Consider the following 18,692-nt stretch of genomic DNA (forward strand, 5'->3'; position numbering starts at 1 on the left):
AAAAATGCCTGCCCTTCGAGGCATCGAGGGCGTTGAGGCGAATTAATGGCACCGGCTAAAAGGCTAAACACCTGATTCAAGTCATAGCTTTTAAGTGCTAGGGAGCATCCAGCATATAATAGTCTGAAACTCCAGTGGCTAAGCGTTTACAACTCGAGAATACTGCTGCCAACTGAAGCCAGTGGCATATGTACTGCTTACATTTTAATAACTACCTTATGAAAAGTGACAGCTCCCATGACCCAATTACTCGAACCGGGTGTTCCCACCCACAATCGGTTCACACATCACGCTGCAGTGCCGACAATACTTAATACATATACGCAGGTGTTTTAACTTCACAGCTCCTCTGCTGCCCAGGGGCCACACAAGAGAAACCCTACACAAATCCAGAAAACGAGTATTCCGACTGGTCGTTATAAACTACCCCACACACACACACACAACACTCAGACCTGAAAGTCAACGATGGAAATGCAAATTTGCATAAACCCACGCCCCCCTCACACCAACCTTCAGGCGCACAGAAATAAAAAACAAGACGTTGTTAAAGGGAGAACCTCGCGTTTTATTTAATACTCTTCAGATTGATACTTTTGCTCCCCCCAGAAGAGCCAGACAATTTTAAAAAAAGCCTGAAGGCACCGGTAGCATCGAGCAGCTGGCATAGGAAGGGCATGTAAACAAGCCAGCTTCTCTGTACAACACCAGCCAAATCTGTACCATCCCCAGCCAGCCGCCCGAGCCGCACCCTCCTTACCGTCCACAGTTCACACCAGCCAGACCCCCTGTAGGATGGACCCAAGGCTTTTCTGTAGGACACCTTGGCCTACCAGAGAATGCTGGAAACAGTTGAGGAAATCAGGAGTTTAACGTTTAAAAAAGCTGCCATCTGAGGTTATGGCTACTCTGTACTTGCACCATAACACCCCAGAAACAATAAGTTATGCACGTAGAAAAGTTATTCAAGTACAAAGGTATTTGTCTCCACCCCCGTTTAACCCTATGCGCTGAAGAAAGTTGGTTTCTCTGTAGCTACACCAGCTCTCTAAAGCACAACTTTGGACCTAGTATTGATAATGTTGGGGATCTAGTTAAAAAGGCTGTGTGCGGCCCAAGATTTTGTGCAGTGAGTTTCTCAAACTTTCTTATAAAGAAAAAAGGAATACTCTGGTATCAAAGTGAACAGCTACAGACCTCAGGGTATCCCCTACGACTTCTGAGAGACATCCGGGCAACCAAGAGTCTGCCTGGTGGGGACAGGCAGAGTTCATAAATAGATGTTCAATTAGTGCTAGAAAATGCATAGGGGTCTACAGATTTATCCAGACCCATAAAAAAAGTACATACTCGGGGGAGGGGCAAAAGATAAGTATCTGGTGCTGTTGGGCTAAAAGATAGCCCCTCGTCTTGCCGATACAGGGAGCAATACTAAAAGGAAAGTTTTGAAGAGTCCGATTGTGCAGTGCAGAAAAAAAAGGTTGGCAGGTAAATTAAGTATACGTCTATGGTCCAACGCCCATTATGAAACCATACGCCGTGAGGGGAGGTAAATGACTGAAGGTAGTCCCGTTCGACTGGAATCTTGGTCATGGATTCTTTGCACATGCAAAAGGCAGGAGCTTGTTGCCCTACAGGCAAAAGATCTGTTTGCCCACGTTAGTGACTGCCTAAGGAAATGTTTCTAAGTGTAATATAACAGCACAGCACAGATAAGTGGTCCCCTACCCACAGACAAGAGCAGCAGCTAACAGGAACAAAGGAGAGAAGAAAGGGTTAGTAGGAGGGCCCTTCCACCACAGATCCTGGAGGCTTCTCTGTAATAAACGCCAACAGGTCTGAGGGGGAAAAAAGCCTAACAATCAATACTTCAGCTTTTTGGGAACTTCCCATGGGAAGCTGTCCCTGCCAAAATGGCCATATGCTGCAGTCCTCTGATAAATGGGTTTCTTCAGATCCAGATCCCTAGAATATACAAGCAAATAATTTAATGCACAGCATTTTTCAGCAGAACACACACATTTCAGGGCAGGCACAAGAGAACCATAATCGCTACTCCTAAACCAAACTGAAGGCCACGTGAGTAGACCGAACAGCTTCCCCACCACTAGAAGGCTATGTGGAATAGGTGTTAAATGAAGGAAACCTTGCCACTCATAGCACATTACATCACCGGCGTGGCCATGTGACTTCAGAAAAATACATAGCCCTGGAGCTCGGACAGATGCACCTCTAACAGCAAGCCTTGCGCACAGTCCCCCCCCCCCCCCCCCCCCCCCAACACACATTCTTAGCCCACTATGGCTCTGGGCAGCACAGAAGTCAAAGCTACACTACAAATTAATAAACTACAGTATTAAATTACTATGTATTAAAATATAAAAACTAGCGCCCTGTATGCAGTAAGGTAAAGGTACACCAATTGAATGCCTAGTCTAGTTCCCACCTTTATCCTTTACCACGAGGTATCTTGAGAAATACTGTGTGGCACAAGATGAACCAGAGCTACTTTGAAAGCCTTGCCACGCCCTTGTGGTATCCTAAAGGATCTTCTGGACCCCACCCTCACCAAGAATTCAAGTACAGCGCACGATCACTTTCGCTAGACGGAGGCCCCATTTGCAAAACGACCAATATAACTTTCACACCATGGGGTTCTCTCCACACACATTACCTGACAATGACCCCAGGACGAAGGTCAAAGTTCTTCCTCACAATATCCAGTAGCTCCCGCTCACTCTTCTGCGACGTGCCGTAGTGGAAGATTGAGATAGAGAGGGGGTGTGCCACACCAATGGCATAGGAGACCTGAGTAACAGCAAAGGAGAATGAACTTTGCGAACTCCAAAAACAAGCAAACACCAGATTTAAGTGGCGAAACAAAATGAGTTCTAAAGTCATACTGCGCGGGGGTTGGGGGTGGTGTTTGGTGAAGAACAGCTACTTGTCTTAAGTAGCTTTACGGGAAATCCTAGCTTCTGATACGTATGTTACCTCACAGGGCACCAGTTGCAAATACCCACCGAACCTGAAAGCCACACACCTGTACCAGCACTCTCCTACACAGACCGGCTTTCACCAAGGACTTGGCTACCCATCTGGCAGCATACGCTGCTGAACGATCCACCTTTGTGTAGTCTTTCCCAGAGAAGGCACCTCCACCGTGGGCCCCCCAGCCACCATAAGTGTCAACAATGATCTTCCTTCCAGTCAGGCCTGCATCACCCTGAGAAAAAAAAACAGACATGTAAGACAACACAAGTGCAGTGTTTTATTTGCACAGTGCGGCTCAGCCATGAATATCGAGAGTCTCTGGTAGTTTACCTGTGGCCCACCAATGACGAAGCGCCCACTAGGCTGCAGATGGTAGATTGTGTCATCGTCAAGGTATTTGGCGGGTACAACGGATTTTACCACTTTCTCCTTCAGAGCATCCCTCATCTCATCCAAGCAAACATCCTCATCATGCTGCACAGACACCACAATTGTGTGCACACGAATTGGGATAACAGCACCACGGTCCTGCATGTACTGCACGGTCACCTACAAAACACAAGGGTAAAATGAAGGAGAAAAGCCACATGACTAAGGCCGATAAGTGAAGACTACCAGTCACTAAAGATTGCCATAGTGCATACACTAGGAAATCCCAAAACTAAGCTACAAGTCGGCTATCTAACCCAGTACAGGGCGTTTTCAGGATTACTTGGGAAAGCCAACTAGAGTCTCTGCAGAACCACTGAGATACACAAAATTAGACCGATCTCAATTACGGGCGTCTGGCCTGTAATCCCCTACGTGGCTGAAATAGGACAGTTCCATGCTACAGAGAAAGCAACCAATAGGCACATTTGTGAAATGTATACATTTGCTTACCTGTGTTTTAGAGTCTGGCCTTAGCCAGGGCAAGGTGCAATTTCGGCGCAGTTCTGCCATCTTGGCATTCAGCCTGTGTGCCAAAACAATCGTCAAAGGCATGCACTCGTCGGTCTCATCTGTAGCATAGCCGAACATCAAACCCTGCAAGTGGAATGAAGTTTTCAAACAGAGATTAAACGGTAGTACGAAAATTCAAAGACAATATAAAATCGGTTTCAAACAAACGGAAATTGAGTCAGTCGGGGCAACAAGTTACATTCCCTGTTGTCAATCGCAGCAACCATTTCCAGCAGATGAATAGGTCTGCAATATATACCCGTTTGGGTGCATACAGTTCATTCGTAAATCGGCAAACGATGTGATGCAAACACTGCTAGGGTGCTGATGGTATGGAGAGGTACAAAGTAAGGTTTGTTGGTAACCATGTTGACTTAAGGAACTCTTGCAAAAACCTCGGAGACTAAAGCTCCCCCTGGGTTCCAGGTCAAGCAAATACTGCATGATAGTTTGCCTAGGCGTGTTACGCTGAGACCAAAAAGACACGTAATAGGTTAGAGTGTGTGAGAATTACCTTACAACGGTGCCATGCACTGTCTAGTTTTGGATTAGCAAAGCAAAAATGTCACCTGGTCTAGCAGGGCAAGAAACGAACGCTTGGTCTAGCACGACATTTAAGTTACATCAGCTCCCGTGATTTGTATACTTGATAAAGATTTATGGTTACTGAACAGTTAGAACGACTCCTGCAATTCAGCAGGAACCTGTAGAGCACAGAATAGTTTCAGCTCTGATTTGGCCTGAACTAAAGCAGAAATTGTCACAGTACTAGTAGGGATGGTATTTTTCAAGTGAGATTTCGGCATGAGAGGCTTGTGATCCTGCAGTAATCAAAGACCGAAACAGATAAAAACCACCAAGGCACAAAATGTAGAGGGGGCGGGCAGGCAGTGAGGAAGATACAGCGCAAGTACATGGTCATGCCTGAAGAGACTGCAGAGTAAGAGAAATAAGTTAATACAAAGTGTTGCAGAGTCAATCTGCATTTGTAGAGTGTGGCTAATCACCCACAGCACTGGGATATTCAGCATTCACTCAAATAGCCAGGTCTTGAGGTTCTCCATGAATTGAGGTGGTGAGTGAGATGTCCTGAGGTGTAGCATACAAGCATTTCAGGTCTTTGCAGCAAGGTAAGAAGATATTTCAGCAGAGTTCTTGTATACTCTTTGGTTGTGAAGAGGGCCAGTTGGGAGGAGCAGAAATATCTGATGGGCAAGTGGAAGGTTAGGCAGTGATTAAGGTATACGGGTACTATGTGGATGGCTTTTTGCATGTGTGCATGAGGAGCTGGAAGGTGGTTTTGTTGATCAGGAGCCAGTGAAGGTCCCAGGTGATCAGGTGTAGGAAGTTGGCTCTGTATGCACTATTTCAAAGCAAGGAATAGTATGCAGTCCAAGGGTTCCCCTTAGAGGTAAGATTGCGGCAAAAAGATAATTCTAATGCTCTATTTTGTGGTAGTGTGGCCGAGCAGTAGGCTTATCAAAGGAGTAGTGTTCAGCATTTGTTGTACACACAAGCAATAAATGAGGCACACTCAGACAATTCCAGGCCAATAGACACAAGTCCACACAGAAAGTACACCCTCAGCAGCACAGGGGCAGCCGGGTGCAGTGTGCAAACAAGCATCGGGTTTGTAATAGAAATGAACGGGAGACCAAGGTGTCTCTTCAGCGATGCAGGCAGGCAAGGGGGGGGGGGGGGGGCACGCGCTCCTGCACCAGAGGTCGGATGCTCCAGGTCCTGTGGGCTGCGGGTGCAGTGTCCCTACCAGGCGTAGGGTTCTTGGAAGCAGGCAGTTGTGGTCAGGGGGAGCCTCAGGATTCCCTCTGCAAGTGTTGCTGGGGGTGCAACTCCGGCTACTCACGGTCTCGCAGTCGCCAGGGAGTCCTCCCTGAGTGATTGTTCTCCACAAGTCGAGCCGTGGAGTCGGGTGCAGAATGCCAAGTCTCACACTTCCGACGGGAAACGCGTGTTGTTTCAAAGTTGCGTCTTTATTGCAAAGTTGCAGTCTTTGGTGAACAGAGCCGCTGTCTTCGGGAGTTCTTGGTCCTTCAGGATGCAGGGCAGTCCTGAGGCTTCAGAGATCCCTAGTCCCTTTGGAAAGCGTAGCTGGAGCAGTGTCTTTAGAAGTGGGGAGACAGGCCGGTAGAGCTGGGGCCAAAGCAGTTGGTGTCTCAATCTTCTCTGCAGGGTTTCAGCTTAGCAGTCCGCTTAGGTTGCAGGAATCTATTTTCCTAGGTTCCGAGGAGCCCCTAAATACTGAAGTTTAGGTCTGGGAGGGCAGTAGCCAATGGCTACTGTCCTAGAGGGTGGCTACACCCTCTTTGTGCCTCCTCCCGGAGGGGAGGGGGGCACATCCCTATTCCTATTGAGGGAATTCTCCAAAATCAAGATGGAGGATTTCTAAAGGCAGGGGTCGGGTCAGCTCAGGAGACCTTAGGGGCTGTCCTGACTGGTGGGTGACTCCTTGTTTCTCATTATCTCTACTGGACTTGCCGCCAAAAGTGGGGGCGGGCATCTCCACTAGCTGGAGTGCCCTGGGGCATTGTAACACGAAGCCTGAGCCTTTGAGGCTCACTGCTAGGTGTTACAGTTCCTGCAGGGGGAGGTGTGAAGCACCTCCACCCAGAGCAGGCTTTTGTTTCTGTTCTAAGAATATAAAGGCCCTCACCACATGGGGTCAGAAACTCGTCTCAGCAGCAGGCTGGCACAGACCAGTCAGTCCTGCACTGAACAATTGGGTAAAATACAGGGGGCATCTCTAAGATGCCCTCTGTGCACTTTTTAATAAATCCAACACTGGCATCAGTGTGGGTTTATTATTCTGAGAAGTTCGATACCAAACTTCCCAGTATTCAGTGTAGCCATTATGGCGCTGTGGAGTTCGTTTTTGACAGACTCCCAAACCATACTCTTATGGCTACCCTGCACTTATAATGTCTAAGGTTTTGCTTAGACACTGTAGGGACATAGGTGCATGAGCACTATGTCCTCACCTGTGGTATAGTGCACCATGCCTTAGGGCTGTAAGGCCTGCTAGAGGGGTGACTTACCTATGCCACAGGCAGTGTGAGGTTGGCATGGCACCCTGAGGGGAGTGCCATGTCGACTTAGTCTTTTTCTCCCCACCAGCACACACATGCTGGCAAGCAGTGAGTGTGCTGAGTGAGGGGTCCCTAGGGTGGCATAAGACATGCTGCAGCCCTTAGAGACCTTCCCTGGCATCAGGGCCCTTGGTACAAGGGGTACCAGTTAAAAGGGACTTATCTGGGTGCCAGGGTTGTGCCAATTGTGGAGACAATGGTACATTTTAGGTGAAAGAACACTGGTGCTGGGGTCTGGTTAGCAGGGTCCCAGCACACTTCTCAGTCAAGTCAGCATCAGGCAAAAAGTGGGGGGTAACTGCAACAGGGAGCCATTTCTTTACACCAGGGATGTGGCTGAAATGGGGGGGGGGGGGGGAGATGTCCAAGTTGAGTCTGGTAGGTGTTCTTGATTCTTTGCAGTCTTGCATGGGTGGTGCTGGCATAGTGTGTGCTGCCCTGGTCTTATTTGCTGGGGACTAGCGCCTGGATGGCTGTTCTGGATTTGATCAGGATCCATTTGAAGATCTTTCAGAGCAGGTGCACTGTGTGGAAACATGGAGACAACAATGACTTGGTGATTCATTGAGAGCGAGGAGTCTCTTGTGTGTAGCTGGTGGGTGTGACAGGTGCTGAGGGCCACCAGGAGTCATCCCAGGTGAAGGGATAGGACGAGTTCAGTTTCAGGCAGCTGTCCTGTGACTGCCCTCATTGTTGTGGAAGTTGCTTGTCGGTAAGGGATAGGATCAGTTTGGTATCATCGGAATAGGAGACGATGTGGAGTCTGTGGTTTGATGTTAGCGAGCAGGGCCATGTAGATTCTGAGCAGGGCCATGTAGATGCTAAACAGGGTGTGGCTCAGGGAGGAACTTCAAAGCTGATCTGTCACTGATAAAGTGAACAGTTGGAGCGTGACTCTGGGTACAGCTGGTGCGGAAGGAGCAGATCCACTCAAAGGCTTTGCTGTGAATGCTGGTGTCATGCAGTCTAGTGTGGTGAGGACTATTGAAGGTGACAGAGGTCCAAGTAGGATGACTGAGCAGTTTTGCCTTTAGCTTGAAGTGTTGAAGTTGTCCATTTCTGTGAGAAGTGTGGTCTTGGTGCTGTGGTTGCTTCTGAAGCCTGACTGGGTTAATCCCAATGTGTAGTTTGTTTCGATGAATTCAGTGTGTTGAAGGCCTTCTTGACTTTGACCAGGAAGGGGAGCAGCAAGATGTGTCTGAAGTTCTTGAGGTCTGTCTGGAGTTTTCAGCAGTGGGTTGATTTCCATGTGCTTTCAGTCTTCCAGGAAGATGGCAGACTAGTTAGAGGGTGATTGTGGTGCTGGCTTGGTTGAAGATATGGTGAGACAGGGGCCTGAGGGGGGGCTCAGAGCAGATGGTTTTCATGAGCCTCAAGGTGTAGGTGTCAGTGGAGAGTAGTCCAGTTGTGCAGGGTTGGCTGTGAACTGGCTCCTTTGGGTGTTGCTGTGGGGGAGGGTCCTCAGTGGTAAAGGACAAGTGGTCGACCAGGGTTATCGCTGCTCCTCCTCCATCTTTGATCCATCTGCAGGTGTGCTTGGACTCTTGGGGCAGGGAAGAATCAGCTGGCTTTGTGGGGTTGCTTGTCAGAGGGTTTCTAGAAGAGGGGCAGAATGTTGGTTCAGTAAGATCCTGTTGTGGCGATTGCATGGTGCTGCACTGGTGTCTGGTGGCAGTGATTAGTGGAGGGCAGTGGACGCGGAGGAGTTTGGTGAAGTGGATGCAGTGGTGATCCAGCTGGCTGGTCAGCTGAGGCAGGCAAAGCAGTGCTGAGAAGGCGTGGGCTGCAGGGACGAAAAATGCAGGACAGGGAGAGGAGCAGCAGTAGGGAAAAAGCCATGAGAAAAAAAAGGCAAAAGAAAAGCAAAAAGCAGTAAAGTGCACAAAAAAAAGCAAAGGAAAAAAAAAAAAAAGACATACGACAGAGGCGGACCTCTAACTCACGAACCTGGAAGTGTAGAGCAGCATGAGGGGCAGCAGATGGGTGGAGCTGTGCTGTGGGGTGTGACTGACTGACCACGGGTCAGTTTATGTGGTCAGTGTGACCAGAGTCACTGGAGGAAACGGTGATGTCAGGTAATCAGCTAGTTGATTACCGATGAGACAGCAAATTTTAAGAACTGAGTGTTAAGTACTCTATCAAAGTGCGTGGTACAGAGAGCAGTATAGACGCTGGACACCTCAAGATGAGGAAATATATGCTACATGGGGCTGCGCGGAGTAATTAGCTGTAAAGCAAATTTGGTATGGTAGCACCAAGTGGTAATCAGTCTGAATGATTGCCAGACTACCTGCCAGGAAGTCAGATGTAATTTGCGAGACAATCATGATATGTATCTAAATATGTAATTCAGAACACCGCCTTTTTAAAGAACCAATAGCTTTGTTCAGTACAATATTGTATTACTCCAAGTGTAGCAGCGTCCTTGTAGAAATCTATATTTAAGGTCTGGCAGTAAACAAGAAATTTTATTTTTCAAATAGGATATGCAATTTAATTCTAGGAGCCTTCTGTAAAAGATCACTGGTCTGCAGTGCCATTTGAGTTTTTGGGCACCACAGCAAAGGTTATTGGCTAGCCACTTTAGCTTCTAGCTATCTCGGTTAATATGGCAATATTTTGAGATTGAAGTTAGCAAACTGATGCGATAAGTCTACCAGATAAGTTATACTTTTAAAGGCGAATCAAAGTGGCATACCTCTATTTAGCTGTAGACACTTGGCTCGATAAGCAGGAAGCAGACAAATGGAGCCATCCATTAGCCAAAGTAATGCTGGGACGAGATTGCTCACATGTGGTTTGTATTGCGAACGGGCAGTTTAGGATGGGGCTGGTGTTAAAATGTTCTAAATGTACACAGCGCTTAACCTGTGTAATGTGGCATTCGAGGGCTGAGCTACAAAGACGCTTTTGGTACCCCCTCAAATCGGAGCGAAAACTCAAAACGGGTTGCACGCCATTAAACTTCGGAGTCTGAGAGGGGGGAACAGCTACGGTTTAAGTGTAAAAAGTCACTCCGCAGTGCGGCATCCTGTGCATGCCTTATGCAGTTAGTTAAGGTAATAGGAAAACAGGGTGCTACACAATCACGACGACTTCAAGGAGTAATTAAAAATCAAAGCAGCCTTTGTTTTCATCGCGGCCCCTACTGCGATTTTTCCTTGCAACGCCAGTCGGTCAAAACACAAGTGATCGTTGAACAATGAAGGAACAACTGCTCACCTGATCTCCTGCGCCAATATCTTCTTCGTTTCTATCCAAATGTACTCCCTGCGCAATATCGGGAGACTGCTGTTCCAGTGCGACCAGCACATTACATGTTTTGAAGTCAAACCCTTTCGATGACAAAAAGGCAAATAGTACAGGTCTGTCAGGGCAATAGTTCCAGAAAGTTTAAAGATTCTCATGTCAAATAGTTCCCCACACCCATACACACTATTAAACAACGGTTTAAACTTGAATCAAGGTCACCACAAGGGGACGAAGAAAAAATTATGATATTACACCTGAAAGCTAATGCCAACCTCTAAACCGCCCCGACCCCTCAATTATTCAGTTAAATTGGCAATGTTTAAATATGCCTCGACATTTAAACACTGCAGTTACGCTACCCCTTTTAGACCATTGCCGCTCATTTCCATCACTTAAAAAAGCATGATGTCTCTTGACCAGATCGCCCCCCTCCTCCAACGGATCACTTAAGTACAAGGAACGGACTTAATTAGAATATCCCTACTCTAAATAGCAGGGCCCACCTTTTGAAGAATCGTCATAGCCAATATGCTTAATAGCATCGCGAACAACTTTCTGATAATCCACGGCAGCTCTAGAAGTAATCTCGCCAGCAAGGAGGATCATGCCAGTCTTTGCAACTGTTTCTGTGGATGAATAAGTATATTATAACAGTATACTATAACATCTTTCTTCTTGATGTGTTTTGCTGTAATCATTTATACGGTTAGCTTACCACAGGCAACTTTGGCATCGGGATCCTGTCTCAAATGAGCATCCAGGACAGCGTCGCTGATTTGATCACATATCTTATCTAAAAGAATAAACAATCGTCACCACATGTTTGACAAATTCTCGAAATAACTTACGTGCTACCCACAAAAACAAAATTGTGAGACCAACAAATCACTTCTGTAATACATTTAGAGAGAGGTAAATCAGACTGGCACCAACGTGCCCTCACACTAAACTGCGTTTAAGGATGCAGCAATTATACCAAAATACCAGCGCAGTACATTTGGTCTGCTGGGGGTGCTCGAGGAGCGACACATGGTATACAAGACCAGCGCCCATAAGGAATAAGTCACGAGTTGGCAGTTACTCAACACAACCCTGCATAGCAGTCTTTCTGCAGCAAGGTCAACTAGCAGGCGGGCGCTTCCGCGCGCGTTCGTCCAATATAGTCAAATTATTAGAGCCAGCCTAGTCACCGAAGGGGTCCCGGGGTTATGTTTAGCCACGAGGTGAGGACATTTTTGCAGTCAAGCGTGCGCTGTAAGAAGCATATGCTCCAGTCACTCGATTCGAAATCTGAGCATAACTAGTGACCAGTCCCGTACAGTAGTTCGGTCATAGTCCCTACAGAGGACAGACTTTTCCTAGGGCGATTCCAAGTGCCCCTTTTACCGTGTGACAACTAACGGCATTAGTGGTTCTTCAGCTATCAGCACTTTAAGTCTCAGAATTCAAGGTCGAGGCACTCGTTACACATACCATGTTTACGCACTGACAGAACTACCAACAGAAAATCACATTATAGAAAAAAAAGAAATGTTTCGATAAAGAAGTACCGACATACTTAAATGCTTTCGACGCCTAGCGATGTGATGGTTTGAATAGCCTCTTAAGAGCCTAGGTTCATTCAGCCTGTTCAATTATTTCCGAGTAAACGGTATTAACTTTCCAAAGATGAAGGGTATTAAACCGTTCAATAGCTGTATTTCCCAAGTCATAAGCATTTCATAATTATATGAACACACTAGGGAACTCCCAAAAAGAATTACTATAGAATGTTCTAGAAAAAACCATCAACCACCCGCATACTGTTTTGTATAATTTCTGAGGGAGGAAGGCATAGATCAGTCTGAACGTCGCCAAAAAGATGAAAAAATGACTACAAGATTAGGGAATAGGGCGGGGGAGCGCGTGGACGGGCTCAACATGGCCGCATTGAGGTGCGCGTGCGTGATTTCATCAAACGTTCTTGTTGAGGCGGCTGCTGCAAGGCGGCCATCTATTGGAGGAGCACGAAAAGGCACGGCGCGCGTACTTGAGGAGCGCGCTCTTCCTGCGTCATGGCGCGAATGTTCGGTGGGAGTGGGCTCTTACGCTTGCCGCCGCCCACCCCCTCACTCCGTGATTTTATGAACAGTACCAAGGTAACCAAATCATTTTAGTAAGGTGGACAATTTTAATCACTACTGCAATTGTTACCTTTTTAAGGACGAAACGACGCCGTCTTCCCTGACAGTTTAACAAAGAACCCCTACTCCTATCATGGCCGCCTGTCCACTTCGCGCCCTCACTTACCAGGGTGCCCCTCGCCCACTGACTCGGAGGTGAAGAGAAAGCTGCCTTCTTCGATTAGGGCGTCGTTGAAGCCGTTCAGCATATTTCCGTTCATAGTGGCGGCCCTGTGGTGAAAAGGGGCACTTGTTCGGCGGTCTGACACCAGAACACAAGTCCCCTACTGCGGGAAAAAGTGAAGTCAGAGAAGCGTCGGGCGCTCTTATTTATAAGCGCCTTGCGTCAGCCGTGACGTCAGGCAGCCCACGCGACCCGAATCTGGAGAGACTCCACCCACTTTTACCACTGCGTCAATGGTCCGATGTTTTTTTTTCCAATGCTGGGGACGGTATCTTGCAGTGTGCTGTGGGTGGAGATAGGGCATTCCGTGTGCTCAGTATGGGATAGGTTCTTCGCCACGCCAGCCCCCGTATACTTCGGCACGTCCCTGACAGCGAGCTTAGCGCAATTGACGATGGCTGAAAGAAAGCGCCTTATCCTCGTGTCTGTTTGCCTCGGTTGAATAGTAATTATTAGTGATCGAGTTTACAGACCCTCATGAAGACAGTGGCTCTCAAGTAAAACCTTTGTCTCCGAAAGGCAGGTTGGGCTGGTTTTGTTAGTGTGCTGTGTAACAAGTGTCCGGGGTTAGTCACAACGACTTGTCAACGTGCCTTACAAATGCATCAGATATTTAGACAGTTTTTCCCGTGTCCGACTGGTAGATCTAAAAGCTGAATGGTGATTTGCTTTTAAAATCCAGGGAGGATGGGAACGAGTCAGTTTGCTGACATTCAATTGTACTATTTCAGACTTCCCTCATTATTACTATAAGGTACTCAACTGACGTAGGAAAGATGAAAACCCGAATCAACTAGATGGAGCTCAAACCAGTAGCTTGCGAGCTTCACACATATTTATTTATGCGTTTTTATAAGGCACGGGTATCACCCACAGGTGTCAGAGCCCTTTACAATAGATCAAAGAACGTTACATGAGAAAATCAGCTTAACAGGGTAGTGGGTGACTATAGCGGAGGAGTGTCGGCCCAAGGCTGAAAGCAGAAAAATAAAGTGATAATAAAAGTATTTTATTACCACTTTATATTTTTGCGTAGTCAGGGCGGGGCCAGTCAACCCCACATCAGGGGGGGGGGGGGGGGGGGGGGGTGGTATGTGCATTTCTAGGTACGCATATCAGTTTGGCCGTCCGTCGGAGGCCAGCCAATCTGACATGCGCACTTAGAACTCTCCACCCGGCTGTGTTGCACAACCGGATGGAGACCAAGCACAAGCTCCGACTCCCTCCCTGAGTGCCATTTTTGCCCACTCAGGCCAATCCCAGCGCTCTTCTCATGCTGGGTAGCATGAGAGAAGCATCAGGATTGAGTGGGGAGGGGAGGAAGAAGACAAGAAGAATCAAAGCGGTGGAACACTGAGGCAGCAGGTACGTTTTTGTATTATGCCCCCAACACACACACACACACACTCTGCGTGCTGCACCCCGAATTAGCAGCCGCTACTGGTGACTATGTATAGCTACTACGGTTACTCATTGAAAGTTACGTATTTACAAATTACATATTTATTATAGATTGTAAATTTAGAAAAGTGAAAGTGATATATGGTATGCAAATGCATATTGCATATTTACAGAGTTAAAAAGGAAAGGTTGTTCTAGTTTTCGAATGTCATGTAACAGTACGGGTCATGCCATTAAATGTGAAAGCAAATCACCACATAAGGTTTATATCCTTTAAGGTACATGCACACACATTCATGGAGTGGCACATTAGACACTCAAGCTATCTATTTCACAGGGACTGGATCTGTGACCTCAGAGTTTCTCACTAATCTCTGAAACAGTTGCATGGACCATCCATGCTGGATGCATGGCTTCTCCAACTGAATATTTATGTACAGTACGGTGTACCCAGCGGTGTCCCTCATCTTTAAGCCCCTTTCTAACACGGAATTCGTTACAAGAACAAATCGTAATACTTACTGGCCCCCTACCAGAGCCACGTGCTGATAAAGAGGCAGGTTTCTAAAGGGTAACACATACTCAGCAATGGGGCCCACCACTGCACTCAACCCCCGTTATCAAGCTCAGGTGTCAAGCACCAAACGGCAGTCAGCAGCTGCGTAATACTGCAGAACACTAATTACATACACTGCACATTAATGAAACTATATTATTTGGTAGTTCTCAACACCAATAGTTAAAGGCAGCGGAAGCATCTCAACAGACTTTAACGTTCACCAATGGATGTCTTCATTAGCGCCGCAGCTCAATACAGAGAGTCATCTATCACAGAAGAGAGTCAAGGGCCCAAGCAAGCAGGCAATTCCACTTCTACTTTGGTGGAAGCTGTCCCGTTTTATTTTCTACCAGCAGCATATCAACACAATGACTAAAAGGAGGGGTCCCGGCCAAACACACGACCAGCTTTAGCTGCCACAGGCCCTTCAAGAGGACCTCCAGAGTGGATCACCTGCTTTAAACATGACTCAATCTGAAAGCACTGGTATTAAGGCAAATAGGCAATTTGAAAGTATTCCTAATAAGACTATTGAACACTTAGGCAGATCACCGAAACTGAGTACAATGACCAAACAAATAACCAAACCATCTGTAAGTTAGTAACTCACATGCCAGGAATAAATAAGTCACTACTACCCAAGTCCCCACAAAAAAAGAAAAAATAACGGCAACAACAAAGGCACAGCAACATCAATAGAGTTCTTTAAAAAATAACAATCATAGGTCCAAAGCCTAAAGCGAGATCAAGCTCGAGACCTTGTGGACATTCCAAATACGCCAGCACCCACAGTCTCTTTCAGTGCCTTCTACAAACCTGTATCGTAGATGCAACTCATCCTGCCTCCTGTTGGGGGAGGACAATTCAGATATCAAGGTTTCATCAGACAGTATGCTAACAGAGCCGGAGTTTGCAGTAAAGGTTTTGGGCCACCCCCCTTATCTTATCAAGAAAAAAGCAAGGGAATTATCTGCATCTCTAGTCCCAACAGCTCCGAGATTCCAATGCACCGCTTGCGCAGCACAACACAGTGCAGACAGAGTTGCAACTGTGGAAGAAGTAACAAATATTCTCCTCAGCTAAACGCGCAATCAGTAATGTTACAGAACTGTAGTGAAACAGGCCCAAGCAGCAACAACAGGTCAGCCCAGTCCTTCTTTAAACCCAATATCGAGCAGAACAACTTACTGGGGTCAATCATTATAACTGTGTTTGCAGAGATAAACAGTTAGACATGACAGTCAGTAAAGCCAGAGGTGCAACTGGATAACGTCCACGCCTTAGCAACGTCAGTCTCTAAGATGGAGAGCAAACTCGGTGCCCTGGAGCAAGGACAGCAAAGCACAAACTTAGCTGAATTTGTGTCTACCACCCAATAGTTGAAAAACTATGTACTCTACCGGAGGAAACTTGCCCTTCAATTCACACCTAAAACAAGTATTGAACTATTACATTCAACAGTTCCCAAACACGATTTAAGAGACGATGCTGAATTTCCCAACAGAACAAGGAGACCCTGCAAGTGAAGAGATAAACACGTAGCCCGTCCCTGATGCGTCATTGGCAGACCAACTAGCTAATGCTTCCTCAATCCCCAGGAAGAGCGACCTCGAGGCAGACTCAAAAGTGGGTCCTGAAGAGCTTGATTCTGCACCCCATATTCAGGAAGGGCGACAGGCAGGATACAGCAAACTACTGCCTTATTGCCCTCATTGATATTGCAGCAAAGGACTACACCTCCATTCTCCTGAATGAACTGGAGCACTGGGCTGAAGCGAATGAGATAATTCCTTTTTGCTAAACCGGCTTCAGGGCAAAGCTGGGGGACGGCACACACATCTCACAAAAGATCCCCACAAACATCAGGCTCAAGCAGGGATACATGGTAGCACCTTTACTATTCAATATCTATATTGCTGACCTGTCAGAGGCCCTAGATGATGGCAACTGCCATCCCTTGAAACCGAGAGGCCAATGCATGACACATCTGTTCTACGCAGACGACCTTGTGCTGTTTAGCCACACCAAAATCGGCCTACAGTGACATCTATCAACTTTTCACCTTTACATCAGCAAGAGCAGCACTGAAATAAATAACACCATATCCAAGATTGACAAATCAGGGAACGTGGCATCCAAATGGAGAGTGGCTCTCACAAAGCACAGAGTTAAATATTTGGATATCTTTTTTGATAGCACAGACACTCTCAGTGCTCACAAGAACAATTTGAAAACCAAAGATTTTGGACCTAGCCCTTTTTGCAGGGTTATCTCCAAACTTTTTACCTCTTTCCTCCTATTTTTTGTTGCCTTTAGGACACTGGGCACTTTACCACTGCTAATCAGTGCTCTCTGTCTAAAATGTACTGGTGATTGGTTTATCCATGATTGGCATATTTGATCTTCTAGTAGGTCCCTAGTATAGTGCACCACGTGTGCCCAGTGCCTCTAAATCAAATGCTACTAGTGGGCCTGCAGAACTGATTGTGCCACCCACGAGTAGCCCTGCAAACATGTCTCAGGCCTGCCATTGCAGTGTCTGTGAGTGCAGTTTTAAACTGCCATTTCGACCTGGCAAGTGCACCTACTTGCCAGGCCCAAACCTTGCCTTTTATTACCTGTAGGTTACCCCTAAGGTAAGCCCATGGTAGCCCCGTGGGCAGGGTACAGGGTATTTAAAAGGTAGGACATGTAATGATGTGCTTTACATGTCCTGATAGTGAAATACTGCAAAATTTGTTTTTCACTATTGCAAGGCCTATCTCTCTGATAGGGTAACATGGGGATTGCCTTGAAATAGCTTTTAATTGTAATTTCACATTGGGAGCAGGGGGAGATCTGGCGTTTAAGGTCTCTGAACTCACAATTTAAAAACACATCTTTTGGTGAAGTTGTATTTTGAGTTGTAATTTTGAAAATGCCGCTTTTAGAAAGTGGGCATTTTCTTGCTAAACAATTCTGTGCCTCTGCCTGTCTGCTGAATATACGTCTGGGTCAGGTCGGGGAAAGGCAAGATCTTGTGCACAACGAAGCCTCCTCTTTGAAGTTTGCCTACTTAAAAAGGCAAATGGGTATAAGTACTGGACCTCTGACCCCACATAGGTAGAACACTTCTGTACTGAGGACATTCTACAAGGAAGAAGAGCTGCATACTGTAGGAGGGGCTGCCACTCTATCTGTTGCTTTGTTGTGCAGGCCTGCTGCTTGCTGCTTCTGTCCTAGGAGTGAGAGGACTGGAATTTGCTTTCTACATCCTGCTTCCCAGAGTTCTCCAAGGGCTTGAACTGAGCTTGCCTCCCGTAAAGAAGTTTCAGGAACATCAAAGACTTCATCTAACAGTGCCTGGGCTTTCCGGCTGAGAGTCCTGACTTGCCAAGTGGTGCCAATTCCAGACCCTTGGAAGTGTATGTTGGTGACCTGAAGGAGAAAATCCACGCACTGACGCGCCATGGCGGAAAAATTGATGCAGCCCCTGTCCCACGGCTGGAGAATCAACACAGCACCTGTCTTGCGGCTGCAGAATCAGCGCAGCTCCTATTTCAAAATAGCTCCATCAACACAGCACGTCTTGATTTTCCACGCATTGTCCCCTGGTTGTTGATTTCTCATCAACCCCACACCACATTAAGGAAACGAGGCTGTGTGCCCGGAAGTCGACACATTCACCTTTCAGGGGCGGATGATCTTAAATCGCACTGACATAGTATGATGGAAACTGCGGCACCTAATCTGGCTTTAGGTAATTTCATCTGACTCAACCCAACTAAGGCGAGGTAATTACACTTGTTCCTGTCAAATTAAGGCATCATAGCACTTTGCACTTTCTCTCTAGATCTTTAATTAACATCCCGATTTAGCGGGGGCAGATATTTTTAAGCTGTTTTGTGTTTGTAAATTGTTGGCCATGTTTCTGTAAATAGTACGTTTTGACTATTTTACTTTGTATGGCATAGATTGGCTGCATTTTTGTTAAGGTTTTATAATTAACTGAACAATAAATAATTTACCCATTATGTGAAAATATGATAGTCTCTTTTACATTAAAAAGGGTATTTAACATGTTGAAGCATTTCACCTTGCTCACATATTGAAAG

At 46.6% G+C, this 18,692-nt stretch overlaps 1 protein-coding gene across 1 annotated transcript; it reads right to left on the reverse strand.

Moving 5' to 3' along the window:
* Nucleotides 1-544: 544 nt before the first annotated feature.
* Nucleotides 545-12,759, reverse strand: MAT2A (methionine adenosyltransferase 2A). Its single transcript, XM_069214372.1, has 9 exons — nucleotides 12,582-12,759; nucleotides 11,008-11,085; nucleotides 10,796-10,918; nucleotides 10,263-10,375; nucleotides 3,877-4,020; nucleotides 3,325-3,543; nucleotides 3,044-3,226; nucleotides 2,675-2,808; nucleotides 545-1,965 (listed from the first exon to the last, which is right to left on the reverse strand). Exons 1-9 carry the CDS (start codon nucleotides 12,673-12,675, stop codon nucleotides 1,863-1,865), a joined length of 1,191 nt encoding a protein of 396 aa, XP_069070473.1. The 5' UTR covers nucleotides 12,676-12,759; the 3' UTR covers nucleotides 545-1,862.
* Between the last annotated feature and the right edge of the window lie 5,933 nt (nucleotides 12,760-18,692).

This window comes from Pleurodeles waltl, chromosome 11 (genome assembly GCF_031143425.1).
Source record: "Pleurodeles waltl isolate 20211129_DDA chromosome 11, aPleWal1.hap1.20221129, whole genome shotgun sequence".
Lineage (NCBI taxonomy): Eukaryota > Metazoa > Chordata > Amphibia > Caudata > Salamandridae > Pleurodeles > Pleurodeles waltl.